General features: G+C 38.8%; 3 protein-coding genes across 3 annotated transcripts; 2 read left to right on the top strand and 1 right to left on the bottom strand.

Moving 5' to 3' along the window:
- Window positions 1-171: 171 nt before the first annotated feature.
- LOC6648320 (la-related protein 7) lies at window positions 172-2,357 on the top strand. Its single transcript, XM_002071393.4, has 2 exons — window positions 172-545; window positions 637-2,357. The coding sequence occupies exons 1-2, from the start codon at window positions 245-247 to the stop codon at window positions 2,235-2,237; spliced, it is 1,902 nt and encodes a 633-aa protein (XP_002071429.1). The 5' UTR covers window positions 172-244; the 3' UTR covers window positions 2,238-2,357.
- On the bottom strand, window positions 2,346-3,634 carry LOC6648319 (TM2 domain-containing protein almondex). The gene has a single exon (XM_002071392.4). The coding sequence runs from the start codon at window positions 3,326-3,328 to the stop codon at window positions 2,519-2,521; it is 810 nt and encodes a 269-aa protein (XP_002071428.1). The 5' UTR covers window positions 3,329-3,634; the 3' UTR covers window positions 2,346-2,518.
- Window positions 3,635-3,922: 288 nt separating this feature from the next.
- Window positions 3,923-8,468, top strand: LOC6648318 (caprin homolog). The gene is made up of 7 exons (XM_002071391.4): window positions 3,923-4,103; window positions 4,268-4,359; window positions 4,423-5,160; window positions 5,227-5,415; window positions 5,515-6,806; window positions 6,871-6,999; window positions 7,064-8,468. Exons 1-7 carry the CDS (start codon window positions 4,090-4,092, stop codon window positions 8,030-8,032), a joined length of 3,423 nt encoding a protein of 1,140 aa, XP_002071427.2. The 5' UTR covers window positions 3,923-4,089; the 3' UTR covers window positions 8,033-8,468.
- Window positions 8,469-15,888: the final 7,420 nt, after the last annotated feature.

Here is a 15,888-nt window from a genome sequence, read left to right as displayed (position 1 = left end):
GGAGAAATAATAAGAATATTTCATAATGATTTATTAATTAATTAATTGAACTAGTTACAAAAACCATTAATTAAAGCAATTAAAAATTTTTTTTTTTAAAATTGGGAAAATAATTCAAAACTTTTGTTGAACTAGTTCTGTGAACGAACTATCTATCCAATTCCTGTTATGATCTAAATCCAGTTCCGTGGTTTTCGCATTCGCTTTATTTTAAAATTTTAATAAAAATAAAATTTAAATTTTAATGGCTGCTCTTGAGCTGGCTGATGGTCAAGAATCAATTGCTACCGCCACTGCGGGAGCCGGCGATTCCGGCAATACGGACAATGCAGAGCCATCTGCAGTCTCTACTCCTACCGGTCCCACAGAAGAGAAAGATGAGTCGGCGATCAAGACTGAAACGACAAAGGCTAAGAAGGATGATGGTGGTCGCAAACGCAAGCGTCATTTGTACAATGCCATACGCGGTCAGATGGAGTTCTACTTTGGAGATGCTAACCTCAGCAAGGACCGTTTTCTGCGTCGGCATGTAGAACAGGATCCATGTAAGTAGCGAAAGTCAAAAAACTAGTGGAAGGAATTCCACTCTCTAGTTTACATGTTTCTCTTTTCTTCTGGGGTGTAATCATTTTGCAGTTGTGCCGCTGGAGATATTTCTCACCTTCAACAAAATCAAATTGCTTACCCAGGATATCCAGCAGATAGCCACATCACTTAGCAATTCCCAACTTCTAGAACTGGATAAGAGTGGATTGAAAGTGCGCCGTAAAACTGCTTTGCCGAAGCAACGCGATGTAAATGACAGGACTCTGTATGTGGAGGCCCTGCCGGCAAATGCCAGCCATGACTGGCTCAAAGAGGTCTTTAGCCGCTATGGACCTGTGGCTTATGTCTCTCTGCCACATTATCCGGGAACGAAGAAGATTAAAGAGTTTGCTTTTATTGAATTCGAGCGTACGGCCAGTTTGGAAAAGGCTATTAAAGCGTTTACTAAAATTCAGGGTGTTTTGGCAATGGATACAGATCCAGCAGTCTTGGCAAGTATACGAACTTTCCAAAAACAGGATCAGAGCGAAAATGTCACAAAAGATACACCACCAGAGAAGGAAACCAAAAAAAAAGGAAATCTTAAACGTGAAGCTGTAGACAATGATGATCCCCCCCAAGATGTAAAGCGTGTAAAACTGGAGGTGCCCAAAAGTAAAGATAACAATCAGGAAGAGGAAGCTGTCACCACTGCATCGGCTTCCGAGCAAAGCGGAGTGGAAACCGATCAGGATCAAACAGATCCAACCGTAGAGGGAGCAGAAACAGGTGACGGTAAGAAACGACGTCGTATTCACAAAAAGAAAATTTGTCTGGAGAACCCCAACATCGAGCCAACTGCTTTAGAGCTTAAAGTACTCCCCAAGACGGTATGGTGTAGTCTGCGCAACAAATATCTCAATCTTCAGCGACGCATGGTGAGTGAGGCTAAAGCGAAACTGTGGCGGGAATCACATCCGCATGCCACACATCCCACTCATTATTCGCATCCTCCTCAAAAACGCACCCCACCCGAACAGCTCGGCGAAGCCCATAGAGTCATCGATCCCAATGCAAGCGAAGAGTGTGAAGCTCTTAACTCGGAAAATCAAGCTAACACTGTCGAGGATGGGGGTGATAATGCTGCACAAGCTGCACCAGCGAAGCGACGGAAAGCTGTCCACAAGATGAATATGAATTTTTATGGTGCTGGCGGCGGGGAATCCTGCCTCGACGACCAACGCAACAACACCAAGGCAGAAGAGACAACCAACTCATCTTCCGCCTCCACCCAAGAGCGTGTTCCGCTCTTTAAATATGAACCAGGCCTAATTATTGAGCTATCATTGTTAGAGCCCTGCGCCAATGTCAAAGAATTCAAAGCCGATATGCGTCAATATCCGCAGATTAAATACGTCGACATCAAAGAGGGCGATCAATTGGCACATTTGAGATTGGAGACCCCCAACGCTGCCGAAGATCTGATACATCAGCTCAATTGTGCCGAGAGGCAGCTGAAAGTATTGCGCGGTCAGGCGGAACAACAATATTGGCGCAAAATCGAACAGGATCGCGAGGCTAAGCTTACAAAAAAGGTTCGTGTTCAGCAAAAGCGAGGTCGAGAAAAGGTTTCAGCCAAATTACTGGCCAAGCACATTAAGTTTGATGATGATGATGAAGCTGTGGTGGTGGCCCCACCAGTTGAGAGTTAGAGCTAAATAAAAAACGTTCGGCTTGCCGACTCTTAGAGCATAAGTAGAAAGTATACATTTTGAAAATATAGTTGGGGCAGAAAATGTACCGAATAAAATACATGAATATTTAAAACCATACTACAGAATTATATATTTCTGATTCGACATTTATTGCTTATTATCTAGGCTTTTTTGGCTTGCAGTCTTATGCGAAACATATGTATACACTACTATAATCTACAACTATATCTATGTACATACATTTACCTATGTCTAAAAGTCACGTCCTTTTGTGTGGCTTAAATGTATAGCGATCCATCGGCAGGACCCAGATAATGCATAGATATAAGTAGCACATCGATTATAGTCCACACACCGAGGCCACCGAAACTGAAGAGTTTACCAATGCCTTCCTGCCAGTGACCCAAATAGAAGCGATCAGCTCCGAAGCCACCTAATGTTAAACTGATCAAGAGAGCCGTACTCCATCGATATCCTTGCGTCCAATTGCATCGCAAATTTCGGGTAAATGAGCGATTTCCTAGACACAGGACTTCTGACGAAACGGTGCAATTGGTACGATAATATTTATCCGCTGCCGAATTGCAGTGGGCGCGTTGAACACAATTCTGTTGCCACAGCTCTGTCTGATAGCAATAGCGGCAATTCATGGAACGTTGAAACGAACGTTCGCCCTGACATTGGACATTGTTAATGGCCTCGCATGTAATGTTCACCTCACGTCCATAGTGACATGCATAGTTGTATGAGCATCGGATGCATGGGATCGGCAAATTCTCACAAGGTGTGTCCTTATCCATGGGACACACCAGGTTGCCGTTTCCGTTGCCATTGCCGCTACTGATGCTTGATTCATTGGCCAACGATTTGGTTATCATGTTGCCCAATGCAGGCATAAAGACCTCGTTGTCGTTGTTGTTGCTAACATTACTATTGTCCTTGCTGTGATCTGCCTTGGAATCACTGAGATCCATTTGATTGCCACCGCTGGCTGTCTCGCTATTCTTAATGCCATTGAGCACGAAAATGACAATTAAGGCAATAGCTGATCGCATATTGACTACAATACACTGACGCTGTTGTAACATCCTGCGCCGAGTTAACTTCTTGCTCCCCGAATCGCACGACCACTCGTTTATTTATTATTTTACGCACTTCTTTTAAAAAGTGAAATACTGGCCAGCTGCTTAGAGCAGTTAATTGCTTTGGTTTTGTTTGCAGCAGAGCATTAGTCTTAGCCTTCCAATAACCACAAATAATCAATCCAATCCAGCCCAGATCGCACTTTCAATTTTGCTTGGCTATTTTGTAAAAATCTCTTTTTTGATTGCCTAGTAAAAAACTCTATTTAAAGTCTTCGAGTTTCTGTTCCTGATAGAGCTGTGAAAACCATCGATAGCACCATCGATATTATCGATGGAACTGATGGAGTGCGATAAATCGATGGGAATTTTTCGATGTCCATATATCGAATTTCTTTTAGCGATGGAAAAGATAGAAAGAGCACACACGGTCTGTTCTAGAGATGGGAAAACCATCGATTTTTGGAGTGGTGCAAAACTATGTTCACCAGGTGGCAGCACTTAACTATCGATTTCTTATCGCAGTTAATCGAATGGAAATCGAATGTTAATCGAATGTATTGTCACAAACAACGTCGTTATCGATACATGAAACTCTATCGGAAGACATTTTGTGTTATACGAAAAAAATTTTTGTTATACTTCGTTCGTGCAAAAACCGTTGTCGGAGGTGGAAATCAATAGATCGAAGATGTTATAAACATTAACAAATATCCACAAAACACAAACCATACAGACAGACAAGACACAAGACAAGCGCAGACAGAATGTCGGACATTAAGTAAGTTTGTTGGCAGCAAGAGGGGGCGAAACGGAGGACTGAAAGTGCGTGTGTGTGTGTGTGTGTGTGTGTGTGTGTGTGCTGTGCGTGTGCGTGTGGGGGGTTGATTGGCTTGAAAAGAAAAATTTATTAATGGTGAATTTTGGTTTTATTCCCCGATCCAGCGATGATCTGCTTAACTACGAGCTTGGCGATGATATTGATGATCAGGCCTTGCTTGGTGCCGACGAGGACGAGCTGCTGCTTTCGGATGAGGGTAAGTCTGAGTGTGTGCGAATCTGGGGTAACTACTCACCATTTGCACCATTCACCATTTTAGAGTTGGAAAAGGATGTCACCAGTGAGGTGAAACAACAGATGCGTGCTGAGGCTGAGGAATGGGCACAAGAACAATTGCGTCAGCACGAGCGCAAACAAAAGGAAACGAATTTGGTTAAAGAGGCAGCTACTCCTTCTGCGCCTGCCCCTGCCCCTGCCCGCGCCCCTTCGCCCACTCCGGTTTCCACACCAGCACAGCCAGCTCCTAATACCACCTTAACGGTAGAAGTTAGGCCTAGTCCAAGCCAAAACAAAGACGTAGAGACTGTCACGTCTTTGAAAGAAACTGAAGTGCAAAACGAAGAACCCGGTAACAATTCTAAAATAAGTGCAACGCTGGAATGTCCTAATCAGGCAGAAACTTCTGCTGTAAATAATGGCCAAGATGCTAAAATAGAGGAACAAGAGCACCAGCACCAGGAAGAGAAGGAAAAGGAAGGAACCGAAGTGGAAACAGAAACAGAAGAAGAGGCTTCTGTGTCAGAAGTTGGTGACAGCTCATCACAGATTGCCACTGGCTCGTCGCAAGATAATCTGCCTAATGTCACTGGCAGTGCCATGCCCGATCCCCGCGAGGATGAGGAAGAACGGGAGGAGAGAACCAACTTTAAGACCTCCAATGAGCGTGGCGATAACGGTACACAAAAACAGCAGCAGCCACAACATTCGCATTCGGTAGGCCTTTTGAATTTGTATCCAAACCAGCAGATGCAAAGGCGGCATCATCATCAGCAAGGAGGTAAGTGAGAGGATTACAAGATTTACGATTTATTTTTATTGATTTAATCACTCCACCTTAAAACAGGGAACGGTGGACGTTTTCTGCAGCAGCAGCAGCAACAACATAATCTTCTTAAATCGCCACGTGGAATGGCAGGAGCTCGTCATCATCTATTGCGTTCGCCCTCGCCAATGTTTCAACAGCAGCAGCAACAGCAGCAGCGGGGAGGAGTTGTTATGCCTCCGCCGTCAGCTCAAAGATATGGCATGCCGGGTAATCCTCTCACCCGTTTGACTGTGGCCCATTTAACCCTGGTCCCAGTTTCAGTTCCAATGACACCACTCAACAAATCCACATTCATTACCATTCCAGGCCCAGGTCCCGGTCAGTACCCATCTCCCACGCAGTCAACACAGCAACAACAACAGCAACAACAGTCACCACAACAACAACAGCCACTCAACAGTCTCAATCCCGCCAACGCCTCCCCGCATCATGCACTATTACATCATCCGCATGTCCTTAATCCCGTCTCAGGCCATTTGCTGCCCCATCCCCATGAGCAAGTACGCGTTGGTCTGCTCCAACCGCCATCACTATCCTATAATCCGCCTGGATATCGCAATGGCGGAGGAGCTGGTGTACCCTTGCTGGGCCAGGGTCCTCTAGCACCGCAACAGCAGCAACAGCAACCGCCTCGTCCGCCCATGTATCGCAATGGACCGCCAAATCATCCTCATCCTTACGGCCAGATGGGTCCACAACCAGTACCACCACCACACCAGCAGCAGCCACCACAGCATCCTGGCCAGTTTATAAGGCCGCATAACGGTTGGCGACCACAAGGTGATGCTGGCCGCTTGCCACGCCCACCACTGCAAGTATTGCCGCCACATATGATGCCAGGAGCTGGGCCCAATTATGTCAATGGCCTAGCCATGAGAGGGCCAACACCTCAGCAGCAGCAGCAGCAGCAACAGCAACAACAACAACAACAACAACAGCAGCAGCAACAACAGCCACAACCACAACCAAATCCCAGCCAGCAACCAGGGCAGGCTGCATCAGCAGTCCCCCGCCTAAGCAAAGTGCTCATCAATCCCAATTTCAAGGGCGGTGTCGAGGCGGCAACCAATAAATTCATCAAGGAGACACATTTCATGCCTGCCATTAACAGCGAAGCGGAGCTACTGCGTCAGCAGGAAGAGTTCATTAATAAGAATCGCCAATATTTCGAGAAACGTCGCCTGGAAAGGTCGCCACCTGCATCATCAGGCTCAGGTGAGCGTCGACGGAGTCGTAGTCGGAGTCGATCCCGTGGACGCAGTTACTCGCCAATTAAACGCACAGATCGTGAGAGGGAACGTGACCGTGAGAGAGATAGAGAGCGGGAAAGAGAGAGGGAGCGCGATAGGGAAAGGGAACGCGAACGGAGACCACTTCCTGGAAGTAATCGGGGAGGAGGAGGCAATCTTCGTCGCGAGGCAGGCAATCCCAACAGTGGCAGTGGTACAGGTGGAGGCGGATCCAATGCCAGTGCTGGCGGTAACGGCGGTGGATCAACACAACCCAAACGACGACGAAGTGGCTCACCGTCATCCACACGGAATCCATTTTCGGGGGAGCTACGTGGTCGGGCATCAGACAGTGGTGGCCGCGTCATTGTGAGTACAATAATTAGTGGAATCTATTCCTAGACTATATGTTACTTGTCTGTTATCTTTTTAGGCTAGCGATGAGGATGAGGAGACGCGCATCTATCGCTTGGAAATCGAGAAACAAAAACAACTCCGGGAAAAGATAATGCGAGACAAGGAGCTGAAGCGTCGGCGTGCTGCTGAAGAAAAACAGAACGAGGTAAATGTTCGCTAAATTGTTTAAGCGCTTCCAGAGATTTCATTTAAGATTTACTTTCTTTTAGGATAAACGCGCCGAGCAGCAGCAGGATGAAACTGAAACTGGAGGTGCCAATAGTGGAAGCGGAAGTGGAGGAGGTGGTCAAAAGCAACGCCAGCCATCTAGTGGAACTAGTGAACGCAAGGTAATATCTTTAAAGCGCCGCGAAGATCCTGATACGGGTAATGGTCGAAGCAGCACCAGCACGAGACACCAGACGCAGTCGACACAGTCATCCCAATCCCTAACGCAGGGACGCAAACAATTAACGGCAGCTAAATTGGCACCCGAAGCCAAGCGAAGCATAACCGAGCACTTGAATGCCACCAGCAAACAACAACAACAGCAGCAGCAGATTCAGCAGCAAAATGCAATAACAGCTGCCGTCTCGTCACATCGTGTGGCATCCGGAGCTGGAGCTGGAGCTGGAGGAACTCCGCCCCAATCGCATGATATGCTGCGCATGGCCACTCCGAGTGATGACGATAACGATGATGAAGTGGAACTGGATTATGACGACGATGATTTATTGCTGGATGAGGAAGATCGCCTACTGGCGACACCATCTCCACCACCGCCCCAGCAATTGGTGGTGAATAGCAAACGGTCGGCCACTCCCGAAATGCTAGTGATGAAACGAATTCACAAATTGGTGGTGCGTCCCAATGCTGGCTCATCATTTGGCTCGAGCCAAAGGCGGGTTGTACTAAAACCCAATAGCAATGGCAGTGCTGGAGGAGGAGATCAGCAGCAATCTTATCATGGCAGTCGGCAGAGAGACCGAAGGCATCGGGAGGAGCAAAGGAAAGGCAATGCTGGAAGTGGAGGAGGAGGTGGCATCTTTGATCGTCTGGAGAAACGACAGTCATCGACAACTGGAGGAGCTGCTGCAGGTGGAGGCAGTGGCGGCGGCGGTGGAGGAGCATCTGCTGGAGGAGGAGGTAGCAGCAAACGCCACAAGGCTCCTGCCAGAATCGTACTCAAGCACGATTAGACCGTCTACACCAGGATGAAGAACGAGATGCAAGTGAAATTAGTTTGTAATGTCCTTTTTTTTTTTTTTTGTAATGAATATTCGCCTACATAAAAAAAGGAAAAGAAGATTAATTCAATATAATTTATATTTATAGTAACTTACAATCGAGATGCAACCACAAAATCCGAAAAAAATAGAAATTACCCATTTAAAAATTAAGGGATAAAATAATAGAAAAAGTTGCAGGCACTTGAAATCATGTAATAACTATTTGTAGTACTACTAGCCCTATAACAAAATGCATAAAAATCTATTATATGGATGTATGCTGATTACTTTAGTTATAAATGTACAAAAACAAAATATTCTTTATGATTATGACAAAACGTTGTGAGAAAGACGTTTTCTTAAACCGAATTATATATAAATTTGTTACTCTCGTAACACATAAACACACACAAACTCAAAATTAGTTGCATGTGTAGTATATGTGTACACATATACATAGAAGCCGATTGATCCGCAAAATCTAGATCTAAGCTTAAACCATATATATTCATGCTTTTGTTTCAAAAAGACTATGACCGATATCGCTTATCATTTTTGTTGTTAGCGAATATTAACCACGACCTTAAACCCAATTGAAATCCCTGATTATGATAAATAATTTTTAATGTGTGAGTGCTTTGTCCCCAGATACATAATTATATGTATTTATACGTATTGACTTTTTTGTGTGTATTTTCCCCAAAACTGTTTTATGTTTATGTTTATTCTTTATTTTTTTTTTGTTTGTCTGGCTTAGTGTGAAGTTGAACTTTTTTCTATATATTTAAAACTTATTAATCTTAAGCGTAAAACACGAATAAAATAATTAACTAACACCTAGGACGAGCTAAGTTAAAATTAATATTTAAGACAAAAGATTTAAAATTAATTATATATATATAAACATAGATCCATAGCGATGGCATAAATCCGAAAAATGATATCGGCCTTTTCTGAGAACGCAATGCATGAAGGGTATACTAAAATAATTAATTTCTGCTACATAATTAGATATTAAGCGATTGTATATAATCACACATACACACTTACATATATATATATATATATATATATATACTTGAAGTTAAACACAATTAGCGTTCTCTGTGGACCAGCCATAATAAAGATGAAAGAAAACCCGAAAGTAAAAGCAAATTGACATACTTCATTTATTATTAAAGAAATTGTTAAATTATTGCAACAAAATCCAACTATTATATGTTAATACTAAATCTAAACAACAATGAAAATCACAAACATATATATATATATATATAGAAAGAAAAGTTTTTCATAAACCAGCTCGAAAATCAAGTGAAATATTGTTAACAAAAAGTCTAAGAGATTGATATGCAGACAAGCTTAAACAAAAATTACTACACACATATATATTCTATATAGAGAGAGATATTATGAAACTTTTAAAACTTAACTATGCATTCATAACTTACAAAAAAATATATGCCTGTCATGCTATATGAAAACAAGAAAAAAAAAAAAATATATATATATATATATATATACAAATTTTTGTTGTAAGTTGCTAAAAAATTAAAAGTAAATGCTTGATAGAGCAGCACACACAAAAATGAATAGATATTTAAAGGATAAATAAATACAAATTATGATGATATTCAGATGATGTAATTAACTATAAATATACAAAAAAACAGAAACCATTGTATATATATATATTAATTATTCCAAGTGATTTTTAGCTTTACGAAACAAATCAACACAGAAAAAAAACACTTCACATCTTTCAAATGTGGACTAGAACAAAAAAAAACTGATTCCAAGCAGCTGTGATTATTTTTTACATATTTATATAATTATTACCAAACGACACTCATACACACGGACACACACACACCAACACACACACACACTTATATATATATATATACTCATATATATATATATATATATATAATTTTTAATGTTTTTTTTTTAATTAAAAAAAGGAAAACACAGATCAGAAACTAGTTCTTAAGCATTTTGAAACAAACATTACCCTACAACAATCAAACGCTGCACTCAAAACACCCCATTCTTCCACAAACACACACACACACACACACACACATATATATATATGTTTAATTTAATTTAACATAAATCACTTAGTCTACACATAAATGTGATACAAAAAAAAAAAAAACAAACAAAAATAATGAAACTCTAGTTGACTTATGTGTAAGTGTAGCTCTAATTTTTTAATATCTCATATTCCTATATTAGTCCTCCTTTATCATCTCCATACACATCTCTTTAAATCTCTCGATTTTTGTAAACTTATATAACTTTTATATTGTTGAGTTTGCTATCATTATAATTACTTTTTAAAATCCATTCAACACGCCATCTGATTTAAGTTGATTCTTTTTTGTTGACCTCGATTCAATATAAATACACAATAATTCCTATCCTAACTACATATATATATAATAGATAAGCAAAAAAAAACTGAAGAAAACCAACTGACTGTTACCTAAATGTATGTATATATAAATAATGATAATTTGATGTATTTGCACGATTTTAGCATAGTTTATTTTATAAGTCTATCTAGTGATATAGTTTTTTTTTGCCGTTACCTTGCCTCGCTCTCTTACCTCTACACACAAACACACACACACACTTTTGTTGGAATTTCTTTGAAATATGTTTTTCTTTTGTTTTAATTTAGTTTTCATTCGCTTTATATCTCTTTAACTGTCTCTCTCTCTCTCTCTCTGTCTACTTTGGCTCCTTTAAACATTTTGCTCTACTCTTCCATTTAAGTTAACTTTAATTGATAAATTCTATAATCCTATATATACATATATATATATATATATATATATCTATCTATATAAATTAATTTTCTTTCAGCACAATTTCTGTACAAAGAAAACCAAAATCAGAAAAAAAACAAAATGAAAACGTACAAAACAAATGAAAAAACCAAAAAAAAAAAAAAAAAAGAGAAACAAATAATGCAATGAAAAGAAAACCATAACGAAACAATACAAAACATAAAAGAATCAGTTTGCCATTCGCTCAAACAAATGGCAAACTCTGGAACCTAACCTCTCTCCTAACCATGGCCAGCTCGCTTAACGTGAAGCTGCGAACGATACTCATTTCTTTTTATGATGAAGACTAAATAAAAATCGAATATACACCTCTATACATACATATATCAAGTCATATATATGTGTATATTTTTTACAGCATTCCAATTTTGAAAATTGTTTTTTCTTTTTTTAACTCATTTGCTTTCAAATGAATAGGGTGAGGATATGGGGAGTGGAAGGTTGTGGGTCTACATTTTGGAATTATCTCTAGATTATTATGTTGCGGCTGCTGCTACTGCTGCTTGATCTTGGCATTCATCTCATTCATTCGGATCTCCCACGTCAAGACAATGCCAATACAATTTATGGCTCACATATATACATAGAGGCGAAGATTTATGAAAATGTCATACGCCTATGATCTGACCCAGACCCCCAACAACAACAACAGCCAAACGGCTTCAGCCGACTGCATCATCAATGCAGTCCCTCTGCCATTGTTATCTTTGACTTTTTTTTTAGCAGGGTATTAATGATATTTGCCAAATCAGATGGAAAAAAGAACTCTACTTAGTTGGAAAATCATCTACATGAAACTAAAAAGAACAAAATTTAAAACGTTATATTCGTTAGGTTTAACATCATTTTTGAAATTATAATTATATTTTAATTTTCTTTTTTTCAACTGTTTCTCAACGATTCACACTAATTTACAAATTAAAGGATCACTGATTGATGTTTTAAGTCTCCTTTAGGAACCTATGATAATTCTAATACCGTATGTTGTATAAATAAAGTTATAGCCTGCTTAGTAAAATGTTCAGCATTTTTCAAAAACTCAACTCAACTTGAGTGAACACAAAGATACAATTTTAGAAATTTCTTAAACTTGCAAATTCTAAGTTTATGACGTTTAAAGAATCAACACAATTTTTTAATAAATATAGCCAAAATTCGTATAATGCTTAAACAGTTTTCTATGCAGCTTCATTTATCGTGTAAGCTAGTGTTCACGATCTGTATAAGTATTTGCATATTAATCATTCTGCCTGATCAGATCAGTTCAGATCACATTAATGTGTGATTCACTTTACACTTGAAGCAGAAGGGGCTGGGCTGGCTAACCTCAGACATTACTTTCCAAATCAGTTTAAATTAATTTTCTATGTCTTAAGTGAGATTAATGCTCTGTTCTAACAAAATATTTTATTAAATTATTTATTGACCGGATCGATCTCAGCATCTAGGGACAAAGAGAAGACAATTAGTTCCTTTTAAAAGTATAGGTCACGACTTATCCTGACTACTGCGTAGGTCCTTATTCATGGTAACATTTCCAGGATCGATAAAGTAAGGGAAATTTACCCTCTAAAGTAGGCTTTACTTTTCGATGTAGCCTTTAGTTTATAGGCTTAAGTTGATTTTTGACTGTCAATTCCTATTTTTAGTAGACAATTTTACCTATTTTCTATATTTCAAATTTACAAAACACAAGTTATTTTGAAATATTTATTATTTATCCTATAAAGTGTTTAAATTCAGGGAATGGAAAATAGAAAAAAAGTGTATAGAATTTTTCAAAGCAAGTGGATATAAACTATCTTCCCCAGTTTGTATAAAGAACAAATTAAGAATTTCAAGTGATTTGCTAGTAAGTACATACATATGTGTATGTATATATTTATTTTAATCTATTCCTATGTGACTAATGGTAGGTAACTGAAATTTTGATTTAGTCAATGCTAATGTCAAGGCTGTGGGATCGTAAGTTGAAGTACTGTACTTTTTCTTTTTTTTTTTTTATTGCCTAGGGATGGTTCGCATACCAAATTGCAACTAATGGCTAATTGTGTGAAATTTTCTTGGTTTTCGTCTTGGTATCGTATATACATACATATGCATATGTAGGTATTATAATACTATACGTATATGGTACATATGTATGTATGTACAGCGAGTTCTATGCAATTATGCAAAGTGCAAGTTCAACGGAAAAGATGAGGGCTTTTGTTGTTGTTGTTGTTGTGTTTTGCATTATGTTTAAATTCCCACTAACCAAAAGGTAACTAACTTAACTTAAGTACTAGTACTAACCCCCTCCCACCAGCACCAATATTGCCTTTTGGCCGTCATTGTCAATCATTTTGCTGCTTCATTTGCTCTGCTCTGTTGCCTTGTTGCGGTTTTCTAGTGTGCTCCATTATAATTAAATCGGTTGGTTGTTGTCTTGTTGTTGTTGTTTTTCTTTTTGTAAATATAATTGGTGGGCGTGTGAATACAACAAAAGCAATGGATAGTTGAATGATGCAACATTTGTGTTGTTGTTGTTGTTAAAGTTGTTTTTGCTGATTAGAACTACGCCCAAGTACATAGTAATTCTTCTATTTAAAACTTGACATTATGTTTCTTTTAGGAATATGATGATGCCCGCTTTCAGGTCAGCAGATTTCCAACAATTACAAATGGGTCTTCTTTTTTCCCTATCTCTCTTGCTTCTAGCCATCATATATTAAAGAATAATTGTAAAGACAACAACAACAAAAAAATACTCTCAGGCCCCCTCCACCCCAAAAAAAACAACAAAAAACTAAAATGTCCATGGTCATATTGTTGTTGTTGCCGTTGGTTAACACTTTTCACATGCCTACACAAAAAAAGACGAACAATGTACGACCACTCATATATGTATGTATATATATAGTGGATACTGGATAGCACTTTGACACTTTTACATATCTATGTATGACTGATTATATATGATATTAAACATAAACATTAAGAATACCTTTATAACGACTTGGGATATACTCTCTTTAAATACAAAACAGATTCTAAGGCAAAAGCAATTTCATTTCTATTCGCAGCAATTTGTATTAATTATTAGACTAATTCTTATTTAAGAATCGTTTTCAATCGTATATTTATAAAATATCCAAGTAAAATTGAAATATTTATGAGATTATGTATTGGCAAATTGAGGGGAACTGCCCTCTAAAGTATGCAATAGGCATACCAAGAATTTGTTTTTTGAACATTTTGAAGGCGAAAAGTTAAATTTTTTTTGGAAAACAATGTGTATCTTTCTCCAGCCAGCTATTGCATACTTTATGGGGCAAAGTTTCTCCATATCACAGCTCATAATCCGTCTATATATGAGATAATAAACTGCCAAAATGATTTGGATAAATTTATTTGAAATTACAAATAAAAAGAGTATGAAACAAATTGAAAAAGAAATAACAATTTTTTCTTGCTATATGATAACCAAAACGAGGTTAAAGATTTGTTTGGTTAAGGGTATCGATTGGGTAACGGATTTGTTTGCTATAGCCATCAAATTCAAAGATCTTTAAAGATGATGATGATGACTCAGACCCAATACAGAGAGACCTGTCGCAAATTGATGCAAAAAGATCCGTGAACTATACGACAATTGTTTTCATTGTATCAACCGTTTGCTAATCCGTTAGAGTTCCGCCAGAGTTTCTCTTGAAAATTGTGCCTACCACTTACTCCCTTTTTTTTTTTTGGTAGAGAGTTGTTAATAGAATCTGTTATTTTGTTTTTTGAAAGTGAAAAGCCAAAAGCCTCACGAATAGGTATATAGGATAATGACTCACGTACCAACGATATCATATCTAAGTAAATCAATTCAACTGGACATCATTATCATCATCGTCATCATCATCATTATGCACGATCGTTTTGCTGGTTATTTCGTTTTAGTTTCAGTTTTTGCGTCTATTTTATGAGTATATTGGGCAATTATTGTGTATAGTCGGTTACCGAGAGTCCGAAGTAATACTTACTTAGTAGCCAGGGTCAGGTTAATGATTCAATTAGCATTTGTCATCGCTGCTGCCATTGTTGTTGCTATTTTTTTTTTTTTTTTTGTTTTTGGTGGGGGGCGGTGGGGCATATAATTGTCAGAGATCGTGGGAATATGATTATTGATACTTAAATGCAATTTAGTCTTATGACTGACAAGTGCTAGGCCAACAAATCAGTGCAGATTAGAATCTGTTTTATTTCAGCTTAAATTTTATGTTTAACTTAAACTTAAATCAAATAAACTAATTTGTGGTTTGAACTTAAGCAATTTTAGCCCTGATCTTTAGCATAAATAACAAATTGGCAAAGCTCTAGAAAACATTTATTCTCTAAGGTTTTGGTGTTAGTATTTTTTAATTTAAAATATTTATGTTTACAAAATTTGTTCTTTAAGCTTTTCGAGTTTATGCCTCTATATAAAATGATAGTCGAAACTTTTTCCAACGTACACGGAGCTTTATATGAGGCCTGGAATCGAGATTTATATTCGTTTTCTAATGATTTAACATTAACATTAGTTTTTTGGGTTAATTTGCTCTTATATAGGACATCGATCTATCTAAATATGTACATAAATATTCGTAGATAAAAGTCAACCGAAGTTTTCTCGTTGGAAGAAACAAAAATTGACCAAAATCTGTACCCAGACCTTGAATTCTGATCGCTGATGGCAGCCATCGATCGCTGACACATTTGAGGCGGGGTGGCATGTGTCATATTTTGTGGATCAACCGTACAACCACCCACCCACTCACCCAACTAGCTAGCCGGCCAGCACCTTCACCTCCATTAGGTAGCTACACTCCGCCCAGTTGTTCTCTCTGGCCTGGCTCTGTTTCTCTCTCTAGCTATCCGCTCCGCCCTGGTGAATGGGTATAAAAGTTGTTACTCGTGGAGTAGTCAGAGCATTAGACAAGTGTCAAGCGACGCGTGCGC

This window comes from Drosophila willistoni (assembly GCF_018902025.1).
Source record: "Drosophila willistoni isolate 14030-0811.24 chromosome XL unlocalized genomic scaffold, UCI_dwil_1.1 Seg141, whole genome shotgun sequence".
In the NCBI taxonomy this organism is placed as follows: domain Eukaryota; kingdom Metazoa; phylum Arthropoda; class Insecta; order Diptera; family Drosophilidae; genus Drosophila; species Drosophila willistoni.
This window is presented reverse-complemented; position numbering and strand designations above follow the sequence as displayed.

Coding starts and splice junctions, on each gene's coding strand:
- LOC6648320 (XM_002071393.4), top strand. CDS start 245: ATGGCTGCTCTTGAGCTGGCTGATGGTCAAGAATCAATTGCTACCGCC. Junction 546..636: donor GCATGTAGAACAGGATCCAT/GTAAGTAGCGAA, acceptor ATCATTTTGCAG/TTGTGCCGCTGGAGATATTT.
- LOC6648319 (XM_002071392.4), bottom strand. CDS start 3,328: ATGTTACAACAGCGTCAGTGTATTGTAGTCAATATGCGATCAGCTATT.
- LOC6648318 (XM_002071391.4), top strand. Junction 6,807..6,870: donor ACAGTGGTGGCCGCGTCATT/GTGAGTACAATA, acceptor TTATCTTTTTAG/GCTAGCGATGAGGATGAGGA. Junction 7,000..7,063: donor CTGAAGAAAAACAGAACGAG/GTAAATGTTCGC, acceptor ACTTTCTTTTAG/GATAAACGCGCCGAGCAGCA.